Here is a 27,924-nt window from a genome sequence, read left to right on the forward strand (position 1 = left end):
AAAGGCCGGCAAATCATCCACCAGCTTCCAAGTCCAGGACTGCACGGGTCGTCGCACGTCCACTCCTAATACAAATGCGTGTAGCACCAACAAGTGGGCCACACGGAGGTACAACCCGCCGTCGGGGTCAACCACTGGATTGACGGTGTCGAAATATATATCCGCGCAGGTCCCGCACTGACACCGGCTTAGAGCGGCAAAATTGTCTAATTGTCTGAGCCTGCCCCAGATCGTGCTCAGCCTCGGGGTCAAAAGGATCATCCCCAAAGGACAATCCTGTCACGAGAGCGAAATCTCTCGGAGTAAACTCAACCTTCCTCCCGTTGATGTAGAAGGAGATCTCATCATCCTCATTGTCTCTCCTGATCTGAAGATGACGAGAGACAATATGGTGCAATGCAGCATTGCACTTCTGGCCCGGCTGCCAATCCAACATCAGCCCAAAGCACCCCTGCCTGAACGTATTCTCCAGTGCAAAACCGCCAATTTCGATTAGTCTCTGGACTACTGTCGATAGGTAACTAATATTGTTGTACGTACTGATCTCAACTGTTGGACGATTGATTTGCTCGGGCCTCGAATAACGGACCTATTCAATACAAAAAATAACTCAATTTACAAAACATAATAAATTAACAAACATCAACTAATAATAATGCATAATTAACTATTAAATTACTAGAAACATAAATAAAAAAATATAGAACCACAATAAACAAGTATCCGCCAGTAATTAATTGTTTTAAGAAGTAGCCGCCTGGTGTTTTCAAACCCGGCGGCTACTTCTTAAAACGATTAATTACTGGCGGATATTAGGTAATTATGGTTCTATATGTTTTTATTAGTATGTTACAAGTTTTTAAATTCTGAATAACCCAAAAAACGTTATTATTTTATGCGTAATACAGTAAAATTAACCTAATGATCTAAATAGACGATTAAATATATCTAAATATGCTTCAACTAAATAAAAATTCTAACAACACTGAAACTATACTCAAACTTGTAACAACACTCAACTACACTATATCTAACATATACGAAACATATAAATAAATCAAACAAATACTATATCTAAATCAAAATTCAATACTATACAAAACATATAAAAATTCGAAACATATAAATTCTAACATAAAAACATATAAATTCTAACATAATGATTCTAACATAAAAATTCACCCATATACAAAACATATAAAAATTCGAAACATACAAAACATATACTTACTTAAAAATATACAAAATTCGAAACATATACAAAACATATAGATTCTTAACATATAAATATATCTAACATATACAAAACAAATAACAAATAAACTTACTTGGCCGAACATATACCAAATAATACTTAAAAATGTAGTATACTTACTTGGTTTGAAGAAGAAGCCATGGCGTGAATGGATTTGAAGAAAGACCGAATGAACTCCTCGTTTGAAAAAATGAAACAGCGGCTGCTTCTCACTCTCACACGAAAAAAATCAGTATCCGCTTGAACAAATGATGGTGCGGCTGCTTCTCAAAAATTCTACCTTAATTTAACAACAAAAATTACCCTAATGGGCCCTACCCAAGATTTCGACCATATCAAATCTTCAATGTGGTCAAAGAAATCCCACAAAAGCCGTGCCCGCTCTATCCCAATACCCGTGAATTACAATTTTCTGCAAAGCCTATAGATTCCCATACTAGAGTTGCCGGTTGAATTGTCCAATCACAATTGAATTAGCTTTAGCTCTTCAAAATTGAAAAAAATACAAAAACCATTAATATGAACTCTAATAAATAAAATTTATATATATTGTGATATAAAAACCAGTTATAAATGACATAGTACTATTATCCGTCAGTAAAAAAGTATCCGCTAGAAGTAGCCGCTTAGGGTTTCTTTCACGCGGCTAATTCTAGAGGATACGAATTACTGGCGGATACGTATGTGGTAGGCTCTATAATATTTTACTATTTCATAATATATGATTATATATTTTTTTATCCAACATTTTCTATTATTTTATGTGTTAGGCTATATTAATTCATGTTAAATAAAATAAAATAAAAAATTCGAGACTTATTACACCACTATGATCCAAATTTGTCTAAATACAAGCCTATTATGTATTTCTACTTCATAGAATATATTTTAAAAAAAGAATACAAAATTAAGGTAAGTTTGTGTATAATAAAAAAGTAATAGGAGGATGTAAAAAATTGTACTTTAAGTATATTTGGAAACAAAAAAAAATTCTGAACCTAATGTATATATTATCCGCCAGTAAAAAATAGCCTTAAGAAATAGCCGCCAGGATAAACAACCAGGCGGCTATTGAGAGCGGCTATTTTTTACTGGCGGATAATGTATACATTAGGTTCAGAATTTTTTTTTGTTTCCAAATATACTTAAAGTAAAATTTTTTACATCCTCGTATTACTGTTTTATTATACACAAACTTACCTTCATTATTTTCAAACTTAGGGCATTATACGTCAATCATCTTACAATAATTGCACATTTATCTGGTTTTGTGCATTTTTAACTACCTATCTTACACATTTTCTTACACAATTGTACTTGTGTAAGAAAAGTGTAAGAACTTTTACAAAAAACCAAGCAACCCATCACCATCAAGTGTACTTTTCGGCTTTGACTTTCAAAGTGGGTAGTTTTGCAAGACATTTTATTGATGTGGGTAGATTTAATTCCACCCCTTGCTTTATTATATCACGTGAAAGGGATTCCGAATTTGGTACAGATTATACTGTCATATTTTGAAAGCAGTATTTGGGTACATCAACACTAAACATAACCTAACCAAAAAGAAAGATCCATTTCACAAGCAAGATTTATGACCACAGCAGCCAAAAAAGTAGAAATAAAATGCTCTTTCTCACAAGAAGCAAGATGCCCAGGAACATTCTAAGTTACACTATCCAAGAACACCGTTTGATTTATCTAATGACAGAAAACACTTGAAACACAGCATGCCACTAAAATGTTTCAACTCGGCAGTCTTTCTAGTTACTAATCCAAAATGCTAATATTGTCTATCTAGTCGCAGAAATCATAACCAAACAAATCTTATCCAGCGAAAAACAAATTGTGAATTAACCACATCTCTAAAACGATCACAACAAACATCCCCAAGTTCCAAGTTCTAATAATTTTCAATCTAGAATGATAGTTCCAGTCTCAAGACATCATTCGGCACCAAATCATATGCCAAGAAAGTTTTGCACCACATGAGTTTTACATTGGACACGCATTGGGAAAATCAAGGACTGCTGGACCTAGCCTGCAATGAATCAATTATACGAATAAAAAAAATGTTACAAAATCAATTTATTTAAATGTTTCAAATCCTACGGACATTTCCCTTTCATATGGAACAGGGCATTACCGGGAGCGGGGATGCAGACCTCGATTTGGACCTTGATCTTGATCTGGACCTCGATCTGGGTCTGCAAAAATATAGCAGGCAAAGCCCAAGAAGATGACTTGAGAAGTTCAGAAAGTTCCAACAGCAGAACACTGTCACGGTAATTTCAAATTCGCAATAGCTTTTAGACAAATATACCAACATACCGGGATGGTTTAACAGGCGATGCTGAGGGTGATCTTGAAGCTGATCGGTCCAGTGACCTGCTGCATAAAAAACGACTATTTTTCAGTCTCTGGAATCAGATATGAATGATATACCGTATGTGCTGCACTGAGTTCAACCAGATGCATGTGCTGGGTCTGCTTCTAACTAAACGCTATGTGCCTACCTTCTCCTTCTCGGACTTCTGCTTCTGCTGCGACTCCTACTTCGGCTTCTTGAAGGGCTGCCCTTATATTCCTTTACCTAAATTAAGTTTACAGCAGACAGACCAAAAATGCAAGGAATAAAGATACAATCATACAAACATGTATGCTTTCAATATTATCACATTTCAAAAGTGATGCAACAAAACCTCCTTGATCAAATTGCAAAGGCTTGTGTAAAATCACCTCTGGCATAACTTTAAGGTAACAACTAATAAGGTACTGGAATAAATGAACAGCAAATACTGATATGAAATTTTAAATGCTTACAGACAAACCAACCAAAAAAATGTAGGAGGCAAAAAGCAAAGAGTAGAAGAAATGTAGAAGATACCCGGATATAAGTTCTGGTCCAAGGATTTCTGAACTCACTATCATCAAGCTTACGCATCTGATGAATCAAAAAGTTTTAGCAACTGTTTGAATAAACTAAAAAGGTTGGACTCATAATTAGAATAATCTGATTAGTCAAGATAAACTTACAGCATATTTCATGTCCTCGTAATTAGTATAATCAACTAAGCCATAAGTTCCTGCAGTCAAGAAAATAAAGCTCACCATCCATATCAGATGACTCATTTCATCATAACCATAAGGTAGCTTTACAGAAAATACTTGACTATCAAGATAACAACAAAGCGGCAAACAAATATGAATGTGTCAGCAAAAGTAATACCTTCACTATCACGGGAAACTTCAGCAAAACAGACATCACCAGCTTTCCGCATATGATCCTGAAACATTTCTTGCAATGATTAGCAAACAAGTCTAGCCAAACATACAGCATCTTAGAATAGAAAACATCCTACGCTTAACTAACCTTTAAATCTTGCCAAGAAGCAGAAGACGGAAGCCCACGAACAATCACTGTTGCAAGAGGAACCAGATCAAGAGAAATCATAAAATTAGGCAAGATGCCCCCAACAAAAACAGCCATATGCAGCCAAGCATAGAAACATAATTAAGTAGAATCAGCATACCTCGATAATCAGAATGGCGGGACACACCAAATCTGCCACCACCACTGCCACTTCCACCTCCACCACCGCCTCCACCACCGCTGCCCCTTTCACTATAACCACCACCACCACCACGGCGATCACTGGAGGATGATGGTCCTCTGCCACCATGAGCAAGTTCAACCTGAATTAAGAAGAAAATTAGCGAGAAAGAAATGGAGAAAAGACACAATAAGCTTTACGAATGAAAATTAAGGGAAGATATTCGAGTTTTAAAAAAAACTCACCCTCAACCGACAGCCATCAAAGTTATAGCCATCTCTGCCCCTTATCGCATCTTCAGCATCCCGGGCATTCTCAAACTACATAAACAAAATTAGACAAATGAGGAATTGATTATTTCATACCAAAGCCTCCAGGAAAATAAAAAACATCAGAAAGTCAGATATAAACAAAATTAGACAAATCAGGAATCGATTATTTAACACCAAAGCCTCCAGGGAAAAATAAAAAACATCAGAAAGTGAAATACAAATGCTTCATTTGCATTAAAATATCCCAAATATATTTTAAAATATATCTTGCGCACAGCAAAACCCAGTGTATGGAAGAAAATTACCTCCACAAAACAATAGCAAGGAGGACGAGGTGGAATCTTCAGTTCAATATCCAAGATGCGGCCATACTGAAAGAAAAGAATAATGAACAAATTATGTTGATTATTAATGCACTGGACAAGAGACAGGCAGTAAAAGGTTTTTCAGAGTTATTTCAGAGTTGATTACACAATAATTCACAGTGCTTTACATTTCGAATCAAATATGAACTATCAATCTTGAGAATTTCAGTCATGAACTTTCAGAAATTTAAAATTGTAACATTTTACTGCCCAGTATTATGACATAAATACTAGAACTTGTCCCATTACTATCACAAGGATATTTTTAGCATTTTTGAAGTGGGGGAGGAGACCCATACATTCGAGGTTAAAGGTAAAAAGTAGAAAAATAATTAATGACATATGAATCCAAAAATAGCAAATCATGAATTCATAAATGTCAACTTTCTGCTTGGATAGAAAGTATTGTTTGTATTGCAACTGAAAAACTATGAAAGTTGAATGATAATGAAAAAGTAGAAGTTCACTTTGCAATTGAAAAATGGATTTAGGTTTATAATTTTTTTATGCAACTAAACCTTTATTTCTGCATCAGAATTGACATGCATCTCTAACAAAAATAATACAACATGAGGAAGAATTGTGGACAATAATTTCCTCCTGCAACAATGATAAGTAACCCAACTAAAGTCCATAAGATATTACAAATTGAGTTGGGTACCGAAAAATACATAATCAAATTTAGTCAAACCAGACAATCAAAAAGAAACATAATAAAATAACAAACCTTGTAAAATAAGTCTTCGACTTCTGATTCCCTAATATCAGCAGGAAGGTTTCCGACATAGATAGTGCGAGAGAAACGGCCACTCATTCTTGGTCTTTGTAGGTGAAGTCAAAGAAATATTCTGCAGATAGAAAACACTTATGAATGGGGAGACAAGTTAAAAGCAGTCAACAACGCCAGCTTAGGTAACCCTATATGTCTTCTGTCATCATTTGAATGATTTGACAAGGAAAAAAAAATCAAAGAAGAACAAAACTTATGAAGCAAACCAAGAGAGCAATCCTTGAGGTGAGCGGTGCTCCACAAGCTCCGTTGCTCATATGCTCCAAGATACTCCAAAGCAATTATTTATTCGAATTAAAATATGATCTCCTCATCCTCTAAATTTTTGCCAGATCAAAAGCTCTTCAGAGAGCGAGCAAGTACTTCCAATTATATAAATATACCAAAAACTCCACCCTGACTTCTCCCACTCCCATTCTACATCCCTACGTATGATTGCAAAGCTCATATTTGTCCAAGCGCTTGACATCTATCATAAACAAAGCATTTGTGTCATGAAATGAGACAATATTGTCATATACTGATGTATTCACCTTATTCAGACTTCTTTACACTGCGGAAAAAATGGTCCTGGAATATATGTAAAAAATCAGGGTCCAATATTGACAACCCTTTCTTTGACATGATTATAAATAAGTGGTAAAATGTTTATTTGAAAAAAAAAGAGGAACAAAGGGCCCTAAATAGCAATTTAAGAACGTTCTGACTATCAAACATATTTCACTCAGAATTTTGGCAATATGTCTGTTTATCCACCAGGAAGCAATTCATGGAGAAACAAGATACAACAAGACAAATTATAAAACCAGTGAATATACACAAGAGCCTTGAAAGAACAAAAGCAAAGTGTATTTACAAAAGATACTTTCCCAAGGCTTTCAGCTTTATCATGGACTATTGTCAGCACAAAAAGAGAAAGTTATCCTCAAATATAAATTTCATGGAATATTATCTCATAATTTTTCAAAAGAATGCAGCATATAAAAATTAGGGTAAATATCATATTAAACCTCAAATTACACCTTCTTTATCAAAAATGTCACAAACTATAAGAAATGTTTTTTAAAATCCCAAACTATTAGGTTTGTATCAAAAATGACCCACGTCCAAATTCCGGTCCGCAGAATCATGACATTTCTTATAAAACAGGAATAGTTTGGGGTTTAATATGATATTTACGCTAAAATTTATATTAACAAAACTTACATTGCTACAGTTCAATAAAATTAATGTAAAGTTGAACATATACCAAAATCTTTCAAAATGTTTCCCAAACAAGAAGGCAAAAGGCTATGTGATATAGATTCAAATGCCAATGCATTTCATTTTCGTCAACTGATTCCTAGATCTAAAGCGGCGTTCAAGAATTTCATATAAACAAATTCTACTGATACAATTAACAATACATTCGAGAGCTTGGAATTGAAAATTGAAGATAATGCCTGATTTAAATTACGCAAAATCAGAATGATAAATCCCCAAATTCCATTCCAGCGCGAACATAATAATGCAAAATCGCTCATAAACCCGAACAGGGGAACGAATTACGTCCACGCATGCAGTATAGACATACCCGAACAGACAATAGAAACTCCTCGCGCAAATCAACTTTCTGAAGCAGAGACTCCAACGACTCGTAGGGTTAGGGTTTCCTCAACTTAATCTGGTGAAGTAGTCATGAAAAATCATGAGTTTAGCAAGCAATGGATTATGAATGTCGGGAATTAAGATAAAGAAAATTTAGAAACTGCGCGATTTCTCACATACCTCTTTTGTAATTTTTGGGCGGCGCTTTTGCAAATTTTTCGCATTCGCTTCCCTGCTAGCGTGCTTTAGGGCTCACCTTGTGGCACCGGGATCTATTATATTCCTTTTTCCGGTTTTGATGGGAGGGTGCTGTGGTTTTCAAAATATGGATATAAACCCCCAATGTTTTTTTTTTTTAGAACCAACTCCCCAAACTGTTAGATTGATAAATTTATCGTGATAAGACGAGGGAGTAACGAAAATTTCTTCCTTTAAATTCCTTCATTATTTTCTCTAATTTTCTACAAAAGATAATTCTACTATTTTTCATTCCTTCTTTTCTACAAAAGAATAATGGGTTTGAGAAAAAGAGTGAAAAAGTAAAATAAAATAGATAGTAATGTGTTCAAGTAAAAAATGTAATAAGTAGCTTTAATTAGGGGCTTAATTTCCTTAATTTTTTTTAAAAAGGAAAATGATTCAACTCCATTGGGACGGAGAGAGTAATACTTCCTCCGTCCCTCAAATAACCATCCCCAAAAAAAACTTCTCTTTCTATTTTTAGACACTATCAAAGTATTGCATTATTAATAAGGTTATTGACGCCTAAATACACTAATTTTAGGGTTATTTTGATTTTGCACATGATTTTGAAAGGAATAAAAAATACATGAACGTTAATGATGTAGCAATTTTACTGTAAATTTAATTTTTACCCAAATTAAAGCTGACATGATAAGTCCTAATGTAGGACAGGAGGTTGTTGGTTTGTTGGCGGATTCTTCACAACCGGCTTCCTACTCTTGATTGTCTTATTCGACAAGGCCTTATCACTCCGAACTTTTGTCCCTTGTGTACGAGTGTTGCGGAGCCTATTAATAATATCTTTTGGCAATGTTCTCAGGTGTAGTCTGTATGGAAGGTGTTCCTAGGATGGTTTCAGTGTGAGCAGTTGTTGGAATGTATTGACATTCATAGCTTTCCAGTGCAGGCTTGGAATGCTTCTTTTAGCACTCTTGTCGGGAATTATTGGAAAACTGGGATTCTCTCCATCATTTGGCAGATTTGGAACATTTGAATGAGGAGATGTTTGATGGAGGCACGTTCTTTCCTAACAGTGTCCTTAGCTTCGTTAAGGTCGCTTTCAAGGAAGCTGATGAGAATGGTGTTTTGGGGCCGGTTTGCTTTGGTCGGTGATGCGCCGTGCCCGCTCTTTGTTGAGCTTGCTTCTCTCGTGTTCTCTTTGAGCCCGATGGCTTGGGGGCAATGGTTAGGCCGGAGCTCCCGAAGCCACTTTCCGCTCTTGTTTTTTCTTTGCTCCTTTGTTGGTTTTTAGACGGGTACTCTTTTTCCAATATAAGGTTTTCCCGCGAGGGTTTTCTTATATAGGTTTTAACGAAGCTCGGCCCTTAGTTTGCTGTTTGTGCTCTCAAGGGTTTTAGGTTCTCCTTTTTTCTTTTTTCTTTTTTATATACAACCTATATTTAATTTGATATGTTCACAATATCATTTTTACTTCGATTTATAGCAATAGGATCCACAAACTCCACTTACAACAATAGTGAGACCAAAACTCCACTCACAACAATACCCACTATTATCAATTAGTATCCATCACTTTTCTTAAAACTCCTATCATTCACAAACTAGAAATAATATCGTGAACTAATGGAGTAATATATACTCCCTCCGTCCCATTATTAATGGCACGTTTTCCTTTTTGGGTTGTCCCGTTATTGATGGCACGTTTCCTTTTTTGGAAAAATTAGGGCTCATTAACTACAACTAATAAACTTAATTTAAGGTCAATTAAAACTTTAGCTCTCTCTCTATCGTATCGTCCCTCTCTCTTCTCCCCCCAAAATTTCTCATTCGGTCACACCTCTCCACTGCGCCGCCTTCTCCACCTCCTCCGGATCTGCGCCGCCGCCTCCACCTCCGCTGGATCTGCGCCGCCTCCATCGCGCCGCCTCCGGATCTGCGCCCGCCTCCTCCACCTCCGCCTCCTCCAGATCTACGCCCGCTTCCTCCACCTCCACCTCCGCCTCCTCCAGATCTGCGCCGCCTCTGCATCTGCACCACCTCCGTCGCACCGTTGCAGTGGCGCAACAACCTCCTCATCTCTAATCCACTTCCTTCTCGCCGACCTCCCTCTTGAACAACAAGTACGGGATGTGGGGGCTAGGGTTTACAGAGGGTGGAGCGGCCACCACCAACCTGTTGGTCGCCGGAGTTCTGTAAACGGGAGGGAGGGAGAGGTCAGGACGGAAAGGGGAAAATGATGTACTAAATTTCTTAAATTTCTTTAAGCACTTCTTGAATTTGGGGGAAATGATGTAGTGAATTTCTTTAATTTCTTTGTTGGTTGTTTGAATGATAGTGGTTGTTTGAATTTCTTTGGTGGAAGCCGGCAGCGGCCTCGCCGGTGGCGGCAGCGGCAGCAGCAGATTTTTGGAGTAACAAAGCCTCCTTTCTTAACCATATTTACATTCAATTTTGGGAAGAATTTTTAATTTTTGTTTGGTTTCTGCCATGGAGAGAGGGAGAGAGGGAAGGGAGAGATAGGACGGGGGGAGGAGCCGACGAGGCGGCGCTCGCCGGCGCCGGCGCCGCCGTGTACCGGTGAGGCAGAGAGAGAGGCAGTGTGTGTGACTGTGTGTGTGTTTTTAATTAAAATAACACTACACATCTAATTCCCTTAATTCTACTTTTCTTAATCTCCGTGCCGAAAAGAAACGTGCCGTTAATAACGGGACGGAGGGAGTATTAGATAGTAATAGCTGTTTATAATCAAGAGAGTAAGAGCAATAGAGTAGAAAAGTTTAACAATAGCGCATAAAGAATGAATAAGAACTGGAAGTAGAAGAGAAAAGAGTATAGAATTATTAACGCAACTGAATAATTTTGAAGGTGGAAGAAGAGTTATTTTTATAGATAAAATTGAGGGGGGAAATCTGAATTTGAAATTTAAAGTTCATACTATTTTTTTTTCATCTTTTTGAAATTATAAAAAATCGGTCATAAACTATAACTAACCTTAAAGAAAATCAAGATGAAAATATGTCTCGGTTTGACATAGTTGTGTTTGTTTCCATTACTTAATTCACTTTAATTCTATTTGTTTTACTTTAAGGGTGTGATCTTTTTTACGAATATATATATAGGGTCCGCTTAGATAGCAAAGGTCCCCTTATAGTTAGAATTCAGAAGTAATATAGACCATCGATCTGTCATAATTCGACGGTCCAGATTATATCCTGTCAAAAATTCCATTAATTAAAATTCTCTCTGCAAACTGGTTTTAAACGTGAAGGGGTTAAAAGGGTCAAACTCACCAGGTCCTTTATATGGAAACTCATTCAATTCCCTGATTCCCCTCACCTTCCCGCTGGATGGTGATCGAACTCGATTTCTACCCTTTTAATTCAAATCCCTGATTCCCCTTACCTTCCCGCTGGATGGCGATCGAACTCGATTTCTACCTTTTTAATTCAAATCCCTGATTCCCCTCACCTTCCCGCTGGATGGCGATCGAACTCGATTTCTACCTTTTTAATTCAAATGTTCGTTCATTAGGTTTTTTGGAGAACTGTCGTTTCACTTTGTTCGACTGTTCACATCATGGGTCGTGGGAAGGCGAAAGGTAATATTGTAGAAAAATACCAATACTCGTTGACTATATGTTTATTCTATTGAATATTTGTGCAGCAGGTCATGATACTTTCGCTGAACCCACATTTTGATGTTCAATCGTTGGAAATCACGGTCGTGGTGGAATATTTTGCTGTATATTTGCATTTTTCGTGGGTGTTTTGAAATGTTGGGTATATTTTGGTTAAGTTAAATCATTGAAACTGAGTTATTGCACATGGTTTTTTGTTAAAGTAGAATATTTTCGTTCGGAAACATTAACTAGTTTGTTCATAATAAAATGTTCCGATTACTAATTGTTCTGTATACATATGTAGTTCAAGGTAATAAAATATCCCTAAATATTTGTTATGAATTTTGCTAGATTTATATGTAGTATTTATGTGCTACCTATACTATTTTGCAGATTTTCCACTCGATTTTGGTAATGCCATTATTGTTCAAGGTAACCTATGTGTGTGTTTATACGTGCGTTTCAATAAAGTTATACTTTTTCTAACTAAACACATAATACAATGTAGATACTGATTCTGACCAGTTTAATTCGCCGGTGAAAAAGCAAACTAAGGTTGTTAACCCACGTCTTTCGTGTAGTGAGAAAGGTAATATTTTTTTATGATGCTCTGATTTTAATGATGTGTATCAGTTTTTAAGCGCAATAAGCTGCTGATTATATTGAATAAACCAACAGGAAAATCAAAAGAACTTATGTTTCCTATTATTCGTGGATCGTCGTCTGCAGGTGCCAAACGGAATCTAAATAATGGTATTTTAAGTTGATTCGTTGAATTTTTTTTCATATACATATCATTAGTGCGTTGACATATATATTTTTCAAACATTTGTGCAGCAAAACTTTCAGCTGTTAACTTGAAATCTGCGAGCAATGTTATTGATTTGACAAAGCAGGCAGGAAACATGGTTGGTGGAAGGAAACAAGGTGTATTCAGGGTTTATAAAAGAAGAACCCCGAAACTTCCAACTCTCAATACACGAACAACACCGGCCGCTTTCCATGATGCACTTCTTAAACTGAATGATGCACAAATGTCCGCTGTAAGAGATATTGGATTTGGGAGTATTTTGGACTTGAAAGTCAAAGATTTGCCAGGGGGGTTGGGATACTGGATTCTGAAAAAGTTCAATCCTCAGACTTTTGAAATTGAAGTTGATGCAATGAGGAGATTTAAGGTCACGGAAAGTGATGTTTATCGAGTGTTTGGATTCCCTAGGGGTAAGCAATTCATTGAAGTATTCCAGCGGCAATCAACTAGTGACATATTTGAGCAATGGTTTTTATTTTTTGGGGTTGACAACAGAGACAAAATTAAGATTGGGGTAGTATTGAAACATATGCTTGCGTGTAAAAGCGGTGGCACTTGGTTTAAGCGACATTTCATGATAGCGATGGGATTTTCATTGTTTGAGAACTGTCCCAATGGTACTGTGCATCCTTTCATATTAGGGTGTCTTAAAGATTTGACTGGGCTTAGAAGATGGAATTGGGCGGAATACATGTTATCAAGCTTGAAACAACATACATGCAGTTGGATGAAGGGTGAAAGCAGTGTATATGCTGGTCCTGCGTTGTTTCTTATTGTAAGTTTTTATTTCAGATGGAAATTTATGTACAGTAATTTAAATGTTATTTATTTAGTACGTGTTCCATTTATAGAATATACCTTCTGAATTTGTTCAATAATTTTTGGTATAGTTGGTTTATGTTGACCGGTTAAGCCTTCCTGGGATCGAAACAATGAGGGATTTACCACTTATAAAGAATTGGTCAAGTGATGCTCTGAGGGAGAGGCAAAGGATGGAAAGGAAGAAAGAATACATTGGAAAAGGCATCATACAGTCACCAATACAGGTGCCTAGCGTTTATGGAGATGATATTGATGAGAATGCAATAACAGATGAGGAGAAGGCCTGGACCAACATGCTGATGAAAGGTGCACATGAAATCGCTGAACGGATGAATCAGTTGTCCATTGTTGTGGACAGCGCACCAGTTCATATTAAGAAATCACCGTTCTTCGAAATGAAAGTGAAAGAGGCTTCCCAACTAACAGGAATGAAGATTGACATTGTTATACCAATCACTAAACCCGTTTTACCAGTTATTGAGATTGACGACGATCCTATAGAGTATACTGCTGAATTCTTTGCATGGGTGGATGAAACATCCGCGAAAGCCTGCGCTGAAAAGAAGAAAGTCAATATTCGAGATGCTGACATTCCTATCTTTGATCTAAGGTTGTCGGATGATGATTCGTTGGATGTTAGTCAGAATAAAGATGTTAATGTGCAGCAGGTATTCGTCGTTTACTATAATAAATCTAAATACAACTAAATGTATTTTATATTTAACTTTGTAGTTTGTCATGCTAATTAAAGTGAATCACAGGCGACTCTGAACTTGTAAAATTCTCCAGTCCTTTTACTCGTGCTCGTCAAACCATTGTTCTACTGTTCAAATATATGATTTTGAATCTTTACAACTAGATTTCATACTTTATTAGACTGCTTTTTTATTACAGATAAGATTAAATTTATTCTAGATATTCACAACTCAAATGAATTCTTTTGAAATCCTCGTAAACAGGGCGATCAGTCCCCTGTCATGGGGCTAGTGTGTGCCAACCAGATCTCCAAAGACCATTGTCAGGTATACAAAATGAACTATTATGTCGAGTTCAAATTCATCATTTATGGTTTATAATTTTTGTTGGTACAGGAGATATCCACAGCTTTTGAACGTGTAGCATTGAGGAATGTAGATGTCAATGTATGTCCTCATATATCTTTTTACTTCAAGTTAATACATGTATCTTACCAACTGCAAATTGGTCTAGAAAATGCTACCCCTGCGGTCCACAGACTATTTATTATATCTATATTTTTTTATATTAGACTATGGGCCATGGTCCTCAACCACCCAAACCAACAAAGAAGCGTCTGCACTTGGGTTCATCGAGTTTTCATTCACCCAATACTCAGCGTGGCATATGCACGAGGTTACAGCTGTGGAGTCAGGAAAAGCAGATCGGAATATTTGCACTACACAAGGATCCAGGAGAAGAGTACGATTTTTAGTCCTTGTAAATTGTCTTACACATTAATACAATTAAATATACATTTTTTGAGTTATTTCTTGTTTAATATTTAATAATCATAGGAATCAAATCCTTTTCCAATATAAAGACATTCATCTGACAAGGCACGATATGATGTCATTGAGGAGAGGTGTGCCAGTGAGCCCGTCCGTGATTACTGCATGGGGAATAATATTAAACAGACATGATTATACCCGTTCCGAAAAGATACCAGCGTGTTTCTACGCATCTCCTGAGATATATGTAAGTAACTTGATATGATCATATCCGAATTAACAAAATTAGGGGGTAAATATCTTTGTTGTTTTTCTTTTATGTATATATTAGATTGATTGCATTGCACCCGTCGATCAATCTTATGAAGAGAAAAAACAGTCTTTTTTTCTATCGATGACACATGAGTTGAGGGAATACCAAAGCAAACCAATCAGCATTATTGACCTGGTAAGTATGAAGCGATTTTTGGTATTCTTTTTGATGTCATATTTCATGAAAATATACTAATTTGCTGCAGTTTTTCTTCCCCGTATATGAAAATGATATGCATTATGTCATGTGCTTTGATACGCGCAAGCAACGATTGTTTGTTCTGGATAGTACAGTGGATCCCAATAATCCTGATTCTGCGGACAGATACAATGAAAGCAGCCATGTCCTTGTAAGATATTGAACATGAAGTATTTTTTATGGTTTTCGCCCATGCTTTGAAATACTAAATTTCTAAAAATGCTAAATTGTTTGAAATGCAGCGATCGCTGTTTTCAGAATATCTATGGTTAATTACTGAGGAAGAAAAGGCAGCTGTTGTATCCAACTCTGTTCTGGAAATTGTGCGAATGAAGTGGGCAGATGCGAGAAATGAAGTGGACACAGGGGTTTATCTTATGAGACATCTTGAAACATTCATGGGAGACAACTCTCTTAACTGGGATTGCAATCTTTCTAACACTTCACTGATGACCCTTAGTGTTACACTTCCGACAAAGCCGCAAAGGTTTTTGTGCAAGAAGCATTGCCTTCTCTTTGTCAGATTTCCGTCGACCACCACACCCGCTTCCCTTGGTTCTAACTATATCGGGTGGCAGAACGGATGGGGAATCTGTTGGCGCAGACCCATAGAATTCAAGGAACCTACTCTCCTTCGAGCTTTTTGAGTTATCAGAGCGTGCAAGCTTAGAAAATTTTTCCCTGACTTCAACAAGAGCAGAATACAGTTGCTCGCTGAGCTCTTCATCTCCCTTGACAAAACCGATGCTCTCACCAACGATCTTGAAAAAACGAAAATCACTGTTTGATGAGGACTTCGAAAAACTGTTTTCCTTTCAGGAGTAATCTTCATCGGGTCGAATAATACTAAACTTGCACCAGCGTTTGACAATGTTCTTGTGGGGGATGTTGTCAAACTTTAAATTCTTAAGAACAAGGAACATATGGTTGCAAAGTGTACCTTTACGAACGAACAACTTGCAACTGCATGACACTTCGTCTTTCGAGTGCAAATAACGAACCATGAACAGGCCACTGAGATTGTCCTCAACATCATAAATAGTGTCTTCGCCTTCATGTGAAATCTTACGAATATCACATCCAATCAATGAGGTTTGGATCTCCTGTTGCACCTCCTTAAAGATAGAATTCGTGTAGATGGATGCAGCATGCTTCTCAATGGGTAGTTCTGTATGCATTTTAGGGACCCGTGTCTCATCGGCAAGTGTTATCTTCTGATAATTATGTCGTTGAGCATCAAGAGCACTGCAATAATTAGTATAGAGTAAGACGAGGCCAGAATTCTTGTTGAGGAAACGTTTGAAGTAACTGTTTTCGCTTTCAGACAGAGACGTGGTTCGAAATATGCCGCTCATAGGTACATCTCTAAAAAAAGCAGGGATCCAGTGCATGCGCTCCTCGTACATGTCGGAGAACCATCTATTAGACGCAAGATCATACTCCTCTATCATGTCATTCCAGTTTTCCTCAAACACATCAGGGTCGTCATTGTCGGTCCATACAATATTGTCATATGTTGACCTGAATTCAGGATCATTCTTCAATCTCGTTGGCAATTTATCTTGGACCTTTATGTTAATGTGCCACATGCAGAATCGGTGCCGTGTTTCTTTCCATGATGATGCCACTGCTTTCTTCAGTCCAGGGTCTTGATCCGTTACAAAAACCTTGGGAGCATTTCCCATTATTTCTGCAAATTTTTCAAGAACCCAAGAATATGAGTCCATATCCTCGCCGAAAATAAGAGCAGCGCCAAAAGAGATACATTTGCCGTGATTATCTCTCCCAGTGAAGGGGGTGAATATCAATTTGTACCTACATATAAATGGAAAGGGTGATATATTTATCATATTCTCGCCAAATAAATACAAGCAAGCGCAAATCAACAATATAGATGTCAACAAAATATGCGCCAAAATAAACCAATTATAGATTAAAACAGATAGTAATAATTTTAGATGTATCTATTTTTTTTTATTAAGGTTGGCCTATTTATGAAAATCTAGCCAAATGCGTTATTAGTTACATCAAAAAATTAATAAAAATCAAGAATTTAAAATCTAAAAGTTTGGTAGACCATTATGCAAATTTTATGACAACCGTCAAAAGAATAGTTACATAGACTGCTATCTACAGATTCTAAAATCATCATTTTTTACTTTTTTGTTTCTCAAAAAATAAAGTAAAAAATACTACTATATAATTTTTCGTTTCCTCAAAAAGAATTATCACAATTTCAAAATAAAAATAGAAAAATACGTGTAGGCTTATATATATATTCGTGGATCATTGTAATGAACATAGCATAGAAAATAATGAACCCGTGGAGCGAAACGATTGCAAAAATGAAAAGCACAAGAATTAGTGACATTACTTGTTGGTGCTGTATGTAGCGTCGAAGGATACGGCGTCCGCAAATAACTTGTAGTTTTCAATTGCTGACTCATCTGACCAAATGAGGCGACACAACTTATTTTCTTCATCTACATCATGAAAGAATTTGAACCCTCTTCCTAGCTCCTGTTTGTTGGTAAATGCATCTAACAACATGTGTGCATCCGAATCTTTGGAGTACACATTCAAGTCTCTAACATAATTCTTGACGTCGTTGCTGGTACATCCCACCTTATCGTAACCGCCTGCAATTTCCTTGAACATGCGAAATGAACGCATCGGGCCAATATTCGCCTTTATAGCACCGATAACGATCATTTGTTGAATGTCGCTAACTTCTCTATTGCTGGGCATCAAATGGCGAGTGGGAGCAGGAACCATCGAATGCGTGTGTCCTTCAATGAATACACGAAGTCTGTAACGCCCACCGGGACAAAATCCAAAAATTGCTTTAGCCATACAATCCGCTCGGCAAGATGTAGTCTTCCGTTTTTTAGTCTTTGGCTTGTCAGGTGCTGTTGTTGGTACATTGCCGTTGTTCCAAATTCCCTCTCTGTTACATACCACATAACGCGAGCGAATTGTGCCATCTTTTGCTCTATCAATGGTACTCATACGGACTTCAAATCCACACGCCTTCGCGTAGTCCTCGTAAAATTTGACACCTTTTGCTAAGGTATCAAACACTTGGCCAAAATATGGTTTAATTGCCTCATCGCATGTTGGGAAATGAGGTTCATGTTGATTCGTTGTTATGTGATCTGAAATAAAATAAATTGAAGTCACTACCACTATGGAATTCAATGAAACATAGCTCCCCAAAGTACAAACAGCCAACATATGGTTTCAAAGCTCTCATCTCATCTAGTGGTTTCATCATTTATACGGATTAATACAAGCTAATTACTACGAACTAACTTGATTGAATTGATTCATATTAGATGACCTACAGAGTTCAACACAAATAGTTCTCTGAATTCCCCAAAGAGTTTCATGCCCAAGAACATAATTTTAAAATAGGATTTCAGTACGCACAGCAGAACCTTTCTCTAAGAACTTATATAATTCATTTGCAAACAAACTATCTCTTCTTCCAGTCCAATAGATTTATTCGACCTGTCCTCGTGAAATTCTAGGAAAATCAGCAAAAGATCTGATATATCCACACTCTCTTTATAATAAACACACTACCAGGAAAATCAACAAAACTAATGATATATACATGTTCATCGATCATCGTCAGCATGAGCAAACGGAACCTACAAACTTGATGCTCTGATTTTTTGTTTAATTGCCGTCAATTCAACGAAACATGAGTTCTAATCTCATAAGTTATACGCAATAAATTCAACCATAGAGGTCTTTCTTCGACAATGATCATAAACTATATATAAGAATCATATCAGCATATCAGTAGCTCGACATACCTCCAGCCTCCATTGTCATTCGACGAGTAAATTAAAATCCTTTGATAGACCAACTGTATTAGGTAAAAAATGGATATGGTTGTATTTCGTGTGAGACGATTCTGTCTGACAAGTTCAGGAAGTAATCGAGATTTGATGATTTGAAATCAATTCAACGATTCTAATTTTTTTTCGTTCATAATTTGATTAATTGAAGAAGTTTCTGTAAAGTTATAGTAACGTAAATTTCAGTGGGGAAGATAGACTGCATGATATTTTCCATAATTAGCAACATTTGATTGGCTCCCCTTCGGTTATTGTAACGTCCAATAATATGACCAAATGTCTAAAGAATCCTTTTCATTATTTTGACTGCAATTTTGAATAAAGCATCTCATCCGTTTGATTGTGGGAAATCAATGGCTTGTATACCTTCTCACTTCTCAACAAAGGTGGACTTCTCAATTGAACCACTCTCTATATATATATATATGCAAAGGTTTTATTGAGAAACACAAATATGTTGAGAAGTGAGAAACAATCTTGTTCATTCAATTTACTTAATCCAATGGCCACGATTTGGCTGATTGATTTCCTTATCAAAATAATTAACCATATTCGTTTATTTTCTTATTAAAATACTAATCAAATATAATTATATATGGAAGATTTGATTTCGTCCTACTATGATTTCGTCCTGTTTCATCGAACTTGGCTTCTATTTTATTGAACTTGTTTAATGCTTTAATGATTAATTCATATTCAGTATAGTGTAAAATTTGGTCGGCATGTGTTTTGGGTCTACGGTACGTCCATTGTTTTTTGACTTCGATATTTTGAACATAGTTATTTTATCAAACAAACTTTGCAGATTTTAATACAAACATATTTCTTGGTGTTACATGTCTCGTTCTCAGTTTCGTCGAACTTGGCATATATTTTATTGAACTTGTTGAATGCTTTAGTGGTTAATTCATATTTAGTACAGTGTAAAACTTAGTGCTTATAATCCAGGATCTGATGAAAGTATAACCATTAAATCTGAGTCTCTGAGTCGTTAGATCTATTCAAATCAAGGAGTTAGATTGTTTCTTACTTCTTACTTTTAGGGGGGTTTTATATAAAGGTCAACCCTATATATATATATATATATGAATATGATTTTCACATGTTTTATGATATGAATAATTTTTCTTGAAAAATATGATTTTTTTTAGTAAATATATTTCTCTTCTTCTCACTCAAATTCATAATAATAATTATCATTGTGGGAGATACAATGCTTGCGGGCGTATTACAATGAGACAGAAAAGTAGAAGATCAAAATTACAATGAACTAAACTATATTGAGATTACAAGAATGAAAAACTCGTAGAAAGATGTAGCCTAGTCGAGGAGGATCCTATATCCGAAGACGAGATATGCTTCGGGAGTGCTCTCGATTTGGCGTGTCGTCTCCAAAGATGTTGGAAAATTAATGAAATATCTTAATCCTTATTTTGATGATACCAAAATCAATAGACTTATTTGTAATAGACTAGAACTGTTCGAACTCGTCTGTTGAGTTCTTTCTCTAGTTTAGATGTTGTTCTGAAGACTAAAGACTGAAGAACGAAATACTGAAGACTGATGACTGAAGACATCGACTGCTGGAGAAGTCAAATACTGATATTTTACTTATCAGTCGAAGAATCAGTTTCGACTTATTACTTAATGCGTGCCACGTGGATTCAGCGGACTGATACTAAAGTCAAGTATCCAACAAGAGCGAATCTCTCAGTGGAGAAACTCTTACCAACGAGCCATCTGACGTTTCCACTTCACCTCGTCAAGCCTCCCCTGCTCAAGAAGCGAATGAAGGACTCAGATCAATTCTGACGGAAGAACCTCCACCATCTCCAGAAGAAATCAAAAAGTATCGAAGATGGTTTGAACTTCACTCAAAAGAGAACATCATTGGCGAACCATCAGACGGTGTGAAGACTCGAAGATCAATGTGCAACCTTGTCTACGACATCAATCAGAATTGCATCAATGAAGATAAGAATTTCAGTTGTTTCTTGTCGTCCACAAAACCCAAGGACATTGAAGAAGCTTTGAAGTCTACTCAATGGGTCATCGCAATGCAAGAAGAGCTCAATGAATTCAACAGGAATTCAGTTTGGGAACTAGTGGATCACCCAGACGATGCAAAAGTGATTGTCTTGAAATGGATTTTCAAGAACAAAAAGGACGAAGAAGGACACGTGGTAAGAAACAAAGCAAGGCTGGTTGCCAAAGGATACAGTCAAGAAGAATGAATTGACTATGATGAAACCTTTGCACCAGTTGTCAGACTGGAAGCAGTCAGACTTTTTCTTGCTTTTGCCGCTCACAAAGTACACCAAATGGACGTAAAGTGTGCATTCATCAATGGAGTACTAACTGATGAAGTCTACGTGGAACAACCCCCAGGCTTCGAAGTGGCTGGACCAGACAAGGTACAAACTGAAAAAATCTCTCTATGGTCTAAAGCAAGCACCAAGAGCGTGGTATGATACTCTCTCTGAGTATCTACTTAAACAAGGATTCAAGAAATGATCAGTGGACAAAACCCTGTTCACATTAAAAAAAATGAGAAGATCTTCTTCTTGTTCAGATTTATGTCGACGACATTATCTTTGGATCCAAATCTGAAAAGATGTGCAAGAAGTTTGCTGACAGTGTGATTAAGAAATTTCAGATGTCAATGATGGGAGAAATAAATTTCTTTCTTGGATTACAAGTCAAGCAAACCAAAGAAAGAATACTGACCAGTCAGTCAAAGTATGCCAAAGAACTGATCAACAAGTTCGGTATTCAACATCTGAAATCAGTCAAAATTTCAATGAACACCAACTGGAAGGTGGATCCAGATTCAGAAGGAAAATCAGTCTCTTCAACCAAATTGTTGGGAACCCCATGGAATATCGTGTCTTGTTTTGATAATACCAAAATCCTTAGGTTTAATTTGTAATAGACTAGAACAGTTTGAACTCAAGTGTTAGAGTTCGTTTCTAGTTTAGTTTGCGGTTCTGAAGACTGAAGACTGAAGTTACCAACTGAAGTATCAGTTGAAGAATCAGTTCTGAACTGATTACTTAATGCGTGCTCCGTGGACTCTGCGGACTGATACTAAAGTCAAGTATCAGTTAAACATTCTTCCTCGGACTGAACTTCCAACGTTCAAAGGAAGCCACGTGCTCACATAGTACAGCCGCATTAAATGTAGAGATCTCAGGATCATCCCTCTCTGCAGAGGTCATTCCTATTTGGTGGCTACTTTATCAGAGACGTCACATCTCCTGCCCATCAAGATAGCCGTTCCCACCAAATAAGGAACCTCGAAGATTGGAGCCTCAGCCCAAATTCAAAAAGCTCTCCAACGGAAGAAATCTTGAAGACGTTCTCCGCCAACGGATCTATTCAGGATCTCTCCTATAAGTAGCGCTCAAGGATCACTTCAATCTTCACCGATTCAACGACATAAACTGAAGCTCTGCCAAAATTGCTACTCAGCTCAAAGTTTAACCCCCCCCAAAGCTTGAATCGAAGAAGAGAATTCCAAAGCCAAAAATCAGTCACTGCTGATTACACACATTCTCTTAGACCTTAGGCAAACCTCTGTTTACCCAGAAGCCTAGGTCAAACTTGCTCCAAAGAACTTGTTCTTTGAAGTTTAGTTGGCAAGTTTTTCAAACCTCCTTTCGAGATAAATAAATTGAGTGTTTGAGTGGTAAAGGAGTTCAGGAAGGTACTCTGACTATGTGAGATCCTAGTGCAAGGTCGTGCTAGGAGTGAGAAATCCGACACGAGTGAAGTGTGGGTACTGAAGAGTGGAATCTTCAGTGGAACGGTTGTGTGCACCCGGCAAGCACACGGTTCGGTTTGCAGTGCACCAGTTAAGCACTTGCAGAGTGGATTGTTGGTCTGATCAACCGACCGTGGATGTAGGAAAGTGTTTTCCGAACCATGTAAAAGTCTTTGTGTTATTTATAGCTTTCAGTTTTTACATACTTACTTGTGTTCTTACTTTTGATAAACTGAATACTGAATAACTGCAAAGAGAAACCTAAGACTAACAACATGCTCAACCGAGGCTATTACGAAACAAAGTTATTTCCGCTGCGTATGATATCAGTCTGACTGATCTATCATCTGATAGTCAGGAAGATTTATATCATCTCTGTTTTAGCAAACTCGACTGAAGCCCTTACGTGCATCAGTTAAGTTCCAGTAACTTAACTGATAACTCCTTACTGAAGAGTTTTCAGTATCAGTCGTCAACCCTGTTGGTCAAAACTTATTTCAGTTAACAGGTGTCATAGTTTGCGTGTAAAGTTTCGTTTCGATCTCTATCTTGCGATCCCTCTATTTTTAGAGGAAAGAAAAATAGCTCATAGGTGTATTCTCCCCCCCCATACACCTATTCGAGACCCTCCGGACCTAACACAAATACAGAGAGATTATTGGATCTCTACTGTATTTGACTGCCAGCAGGCGAGACATTGCCTTTGCAGCCGGAGTTTGTGCGAGATATCAGTCAGATCCCAAGGAGGCTCATATAGATGCAGCAAAATGAATTTTGCGATATCTCAAAGGCACACCCAACATAGGATTGTGGTATGCAGCTGATGACGAGTTCAAGCTTACATGATACTCAGACTCAGATTTTACAGGATGCAAGATAGATCGAAAATCAACTTCAGGAACATGTCAGTTCCTAGGCAACAAGCTCATTTCTTGGTTATCAAAGAAACAGACTTCAGTGGCCACCTCTACCACTAAAGCAGAATATGTTGCTGCAGGAAGTTGTTGTTCGCAACTCCTATGGCTAGTCCAACAACTGAAGGACTATGGAATTGAAGAAAATGAAGTCCCAATACACTGTGACAGCTCCAGTGCTATTGCAATCTCTTATAATCCAGTTTACCACTCCAGAGTCAAGCATCGAGATTCGTCATCACTTCATCCGATATCATGTGGAATAGAAGAACATCTCGCTCGAGTGGATTCCAACCGCAATTCAAAGAGCTGACTTGCTTACCAAAGCACTTATGGAAGAAAGATTCAACGATCTTTGTGGAATGATCGGTCTTCTCAACCCTGAAGATTAATGCTGCTATTGAATTCTTCAACACAGTCAAGAAGACTGACTCTATGCCAACTGGTGTTCCTCAATTGATGATGTTGCCAACAACCCAGATGGATATTCATCTAAGGGGGAACTTATTCTTATAAGTCAACCAGACAAGTGATATCGACTGACTACAATGTTCAGTCGACCAGTAAGTATCTTTAACTTACTTTGTGTACATCAGTTACTTCAGCTATCAGTTTTTCAAGTGTTCAAAAATCTTTCTCTAACTGATCAGTCTCTTTCAAAGACTTTAACTGATTGTTGGAAAATGAAATATCCAAAAAGGACAAATATTTTCAAAATTTGCTTTAAATTTTTTTAACTTGTCCTGATGAACTATTTTGATCAAATCCAACTACTGTGCCTCTGCAATAAAATTCTCGAAAATCTCATTGATTTGATAAACTGTAATGATTTTTATTCTTTTTTCTACTTTTTTGAAGCTTCTGTCCTCTGCAGTGATGGCGGACGTGAAAATTTCTTCAAAATGCTTTTAGGCACGAAAATTGAACAACTTTTCATCTTCTCTTCAATTGAGAATTTTAAATACTTCTCCACTTGCAACTTTTTCACAACTTACATCTTTCCACATATCCCTCTATGAGAATACTTTTAAAGTTGCAGAAAACGTTTGTTCCGACAATGGAGAAATCTATGACAACGAAGTCATGGAGTGGAAAAATGATGCTCGCACACTTGGTCTACGCCGGACCTATCCATTGGACCACAACACTTCTCCGAAGTCAAGTTTGTTTCTACTCTCACTTGTATCCAGCGACAAGAGTATCTTCCATCCTAATGCCAGGCGCTGGAGGATACCGTTTGAAGTACCTTTTTCAAAATGTTACTTCAACTGGTTATTAAGTTAATCTCACATATCTTGCCCACCTCCATGGCATGCAACAACAACGAGCTCTCTCTTGTTGTCTACCGGCATCCCCAGGCGCACATGGTCTTCTCAACAAAGACCTCGTGCTGGCAAATCGACAGTGTTAGTCCTCACGACTGTCACTGATTCGATTTTTCCCTCTAACACCCCTCTCCCGTACTCTCCCTCTTTCTCCATCACAAACCATCATCTTCCTCTTTGAGGTCCGTATGCATAGCCGATCTTACTTGACTATTTCCAAAGAGCTATGCATACTCACCCTTACCCCACTCACCTTCTTCTCTTCGCCCCTCCTCTTCTCTTCATCTACGTTTCTCTTGTCCATCCCTAGCCCTCTTTCTCTTCTCCGTCTCCCTCATCATCTTCATTCCCACTGGCGTCTTTCCCTTCTGCATCTCTGTACTCACACTCCTCTCGAATATTCTTACGAGCTTCTGAGACTCGGAGTTGGGTACCTTTTGATCATAGCTTCCATCATCAGCTCTCTCTTTTTGATGTTGCCAAAAAGGGGGAAAGTAGAAGTCAGATAAACACCTTCTCAAAGTTGGTTCTCTGCATCTTCTTGAAAGACTGAAGTTGGTAAAGCAAAAGGATCAGCAGAAGTTTTAGGATGACAAACCAGTAAGACCTCGAGTCAATGGAAAACAAGTTAAGAAGAAACGAATAAAGGAACAAGAAGAAGAAGACGAAGATAAAGATCAAAGAAGAAGTTCAAGGCGCAAACAGGCAGACTGCTGGAGTCCATGGGTTTCCATGTGTTTTACTTTTTACTCCTTTGTATGTTTTGCTCTGTACCTCAACTGATTTCTCATCAGTTATCTTTTTAATGAAAAGAACTTCTTTTGATCTCAACATGAAGACAATTTCTTTTTGTCCAGGCTCTGATTATTTACTTAAGTTTTGTCTTCGTTCAGTTCGTTTGAACTGTTGTGTTCTTCCTTCAAAGTGCAAGTTTTAGGTTCTATTGTTAAGGGGAATAGTATTCACCATGTTTAATAGTTTGTGCTTTGAGCTCAGTCTTTTTCTTGATTATAACAGTTGTGTGGTTTTGGCATCATCAAAAAGGGGGAAATTGTTGGGAACTTAATGAAATATCCTAATCCTTGTTTTGATGATACCAAAATCAATAGACTTATTTGTAATAGATTAGAACTGTTCGAACTCATCTGTTTGAGTTCTTTCTCTAGTTTAGATGTTGTTCTGAAGACTGAAGACTTAAGAACGAAGTACTAAAGACTGATGACTGAAGACATCGACTGCTGGAGAAGTCAAATACTGATATTTGACTTATCAGTCGAAGAATCGGTTTCGACTGATTACTTAATGCGCGCCACGTGGATTCAGCAGACTGATACTAAAATCAAGTATCAGTTAAACATTCTTCCTCGGACTGAACCTCTAAAGTTTAAAGGAAGCCACGCACTCCAAAAAGTACAGCCGCATTAAATACAGAGATCTCAAGATCGTCCTTTCTCTGTAGAGGCCATTCCTTTTGGTGATTACCTTTTCAGAGATGTCATATCTCCTATTCTTCAGAGAGCCGTTCTCACCAAATAAGGAACCTCGAAGATTGAAGTCTCAGCCTAAGTTCAAATTACTCTCTAACGGTAAAAATCTTGAAGACCATCTCCACCAACGGATCTATTCAAGACGTCTCCTATAAATAGAGCTCGAGGATCACTTCAATCTTCACTGATTCAATAACATAAGCTGAAACGCTGCCGAATTCGTTACTCAGCAAACCAAGCCTCCCCAAAGCTTGAATCGAAGAAGAGAATCACAAAGCCAAAAATCAGTCACTGCTTATTACATATATTCTCTTAGAACTTAGGCATATATTGTATATCCAAAGCCTAGGTAAAACTGACTGTAGAGAACTTGTTTTTTGTGGTTTAGTTGGCAAGTGTTCAAATCTCCTTTCAACGGACCGAATTGAGAGTTTGTGTCGAAAAGGAGCTCAGGCCAGTGTCTTGTCTCTGTGAGATCTTAGTGCCCAGTGTGCGCTAGGAATGAGAAATCCAACCCAGTGTGTTGGTACTGAAGATAGGCTCTTCAGTTGTTTCGGTTTGCTGTGCACCCGTAAGCACATGCCCAGTGAAGTTTGTCAGCCTGATCAACTGACCATGGATGTAGGAAGTGTTTTCCGAACCACGTAAAAATCTCTGTGTTGTTTATTGCTTTCAGTATTTACCTTCTTACTTGCTCAATCCTTTGTAAATTGAAATTTGATTAACTGCAAAGAGAAACATTAACTTTGACAAACGTGATTAATCACACAGGCTATTTCTCAAAGAAAAGTTTTCCGCTGCATATGCTATTGGTCTGACTGATAAATCTTAGGATAGTCAGCAAAACTGATAACATCACTCAATTCATACAAACTTGACTGAAGCCTTTCGTGTATCAGTTAAAGTCTCAAGACTTAACTGATAACTCCTTACTGAAGAGTTTTCAGTATCAGTCAACAACCTCTGCCTTAACAAAGTCTTTTAATCTAAAAGGTTATGTTAATTTGTGTGAATGTTATTTTCAACAAAAATAGCCTATAGGTGTATCCCTCCCCCCATACACCTATTCGAGACCCTCCGGACCCAAAAAAAAAAGATAAAACGACTTCGTCTCGTGGGTAGCAACACCGTAGACCTACGAGCTCCGGCGAACTGGAACGAGGCGAGAACAGAACTCTGACTATGAATATAGAGAGAGTGCGTGGATGCAGAGTGCTTGTATGCTCTATGTTATGTGTGTTGGATGCATGGAGGTTGTCATATTTATAGGCACAGACCACATCAATAGGGGGAGCCTGCAGCCTTAATTCCCATTG

The 27,924-nt window shown here is 37.4% G+C and overlaps 4 protein-coding genes across 10 annotated transcripts; 2 read left to right on the forward strand and 2 right to left on the reverse strand.

The window, feature by feature from the left end:
- Positions 1 to 2,868: 2,868 nt before the first annotated feature.
- Positions 2,869 to 8,169, reverse strand: LOC130993324 (serine/arginine-rich splicing factor SR34A-like). Of its 7 annotated transcripts, XM_057918160.1 has the most exons (16): positions 8,001 to 8,149; positions 7,807 to 7,896; positions 6,767 to 6,803; positions 6,440 to 6,702; positions 6,171 to 6,291; positions 5,384 to 5,449; positions 5,052 to 5,126; positions 4,786 to 4,948; positions 4,626 to 4,672; positions 4,482 to 4,539; positions 4,289 to 4,338; positions 4,140 to 4,196; positions 3,769 to 3,845; positions 3,584 to 3,643; positions 3,399 to 3,459; positions 2,869 to 3,293 (listed from the first exon to the last, which is right to left on the reverse strand). In XM_057918160.1, exons 5-16 carry the CDS (start codon positions 6,255 to 6,257, stop codon positions 3,273 to 3,275), a joined length of 822 nt encoding a protein of 273 aa, XP_057774143.1. In that variant the 5' UTR covers positions 6,258 to 6,291; positions 6,440 to 6,702; positions 6,767 to 6,803; positions 7,807 to 7,896; positions 8,001 to 8,149; the 3' UTR covers positions 2,869 to 3,272. The 7 variants fall into 7 exon arrangements, with proteins under 7 accessions (XP_057774143.1, XP_057774145.1, XP_057774146.1 ...); XM_057918162.1 differs by lacking the exon at positions 6,767 to 6,803 and having other exon boundaries at positions 3,584 to 3,640; positions 8,001 to 8,150; XM_057918163.1 differs by lacking the exon at positions 6,440 to 6,702 and having other exon boundaries at positions 3,584 to 3,640; positions 8,001 to 8,150.
- Positions 8,170 to 11,304: 3,135 nt separating this feature from the next.
- Positions 11,305 to 13,983, forward strand: LOC130993945 (uncharacterized). Its single transcript, XM_057918983.1, has 6 exons — positions 11,305 to 11,622; positions 12,037 to 12,075; positions 12,152 to 12,232; positions 12,322 to 12,396; positions 12,481 to 13,229; positions 13,345 to 13,983. Exons 1-6 carry the CDS (start codon positions 11,601 to 11,603, stop codon positions 13,981 to 13,983), a joined length of 1,605 nt encoding a protein of 534 aa, XP_057774966.1. The 5' UTR covers positions 11,305 to 11,600.
- On the forward strand, positions 13,982 to 16,040 carry LOC130993326 (uncharacterized). Its single transcript, XM_057918164.1, has 7 exons — positions 13,982 to 14,298; positions 14,368 to 14,418; positions 14,544 to 14,713; positions 14,809 to 14,989; positions 15,074 to 15,190; positions 15,261 to 15,404; positions 15,496 to 16,040. Exons 1-7 carry the CDS (start codon positions 14,254 to 14,256, stop codon positions 15,898 to 15,900), a joined length of 1,113 nt encoding a protein of 370 aa, XP_057774147.1. The 5' UTR covers positions 13,982 to 14,253; the 3' UTR covers positions 15,901 to 16,040.
- Positions 16,041 to 16,068: 28 nt separating this feature from the next.
- Positions 16,069 to 19,087, reverse strand: LOC130993946 (protein FAR1-RELATED SEQUENCE 5-like). The gene is made up of 3 exons (XM_057918984.1): positions 19,075 to 19,087; positions 17,628 to 18,408; positions 16,069 to 17,068 (listed from the first exon to the last, which is right to left on the reverse strand). Exons 1-3 carry the CDS (start codon positions 19,085 to 19,087, stop codon positions 16,069 to 16,071), a joined length of 1,794 nt encoding a protein of 597 aa, XP_057774967.1.
- Between the last annotated feature and the right edge of the window lie 8,837 nt (positions 19,088 to 27,924).

Source organism: Salvia miltiorrhiza, chromosome 7 (genome assembly GCF_028751815.1).
Source record: "Salvia miltiorrhiza cultivar Shanhuang (shh) chromosome 7, IMPLAD_Smil_shh, whole genome shotgun sequence".
Lineage (NCBI taxonomy): Eukaryota > Viridiplantae > Streptophyta > Magnoliopsida > Lamiales > Lamiaceae > Salvia > Salvia miltiorrhiza.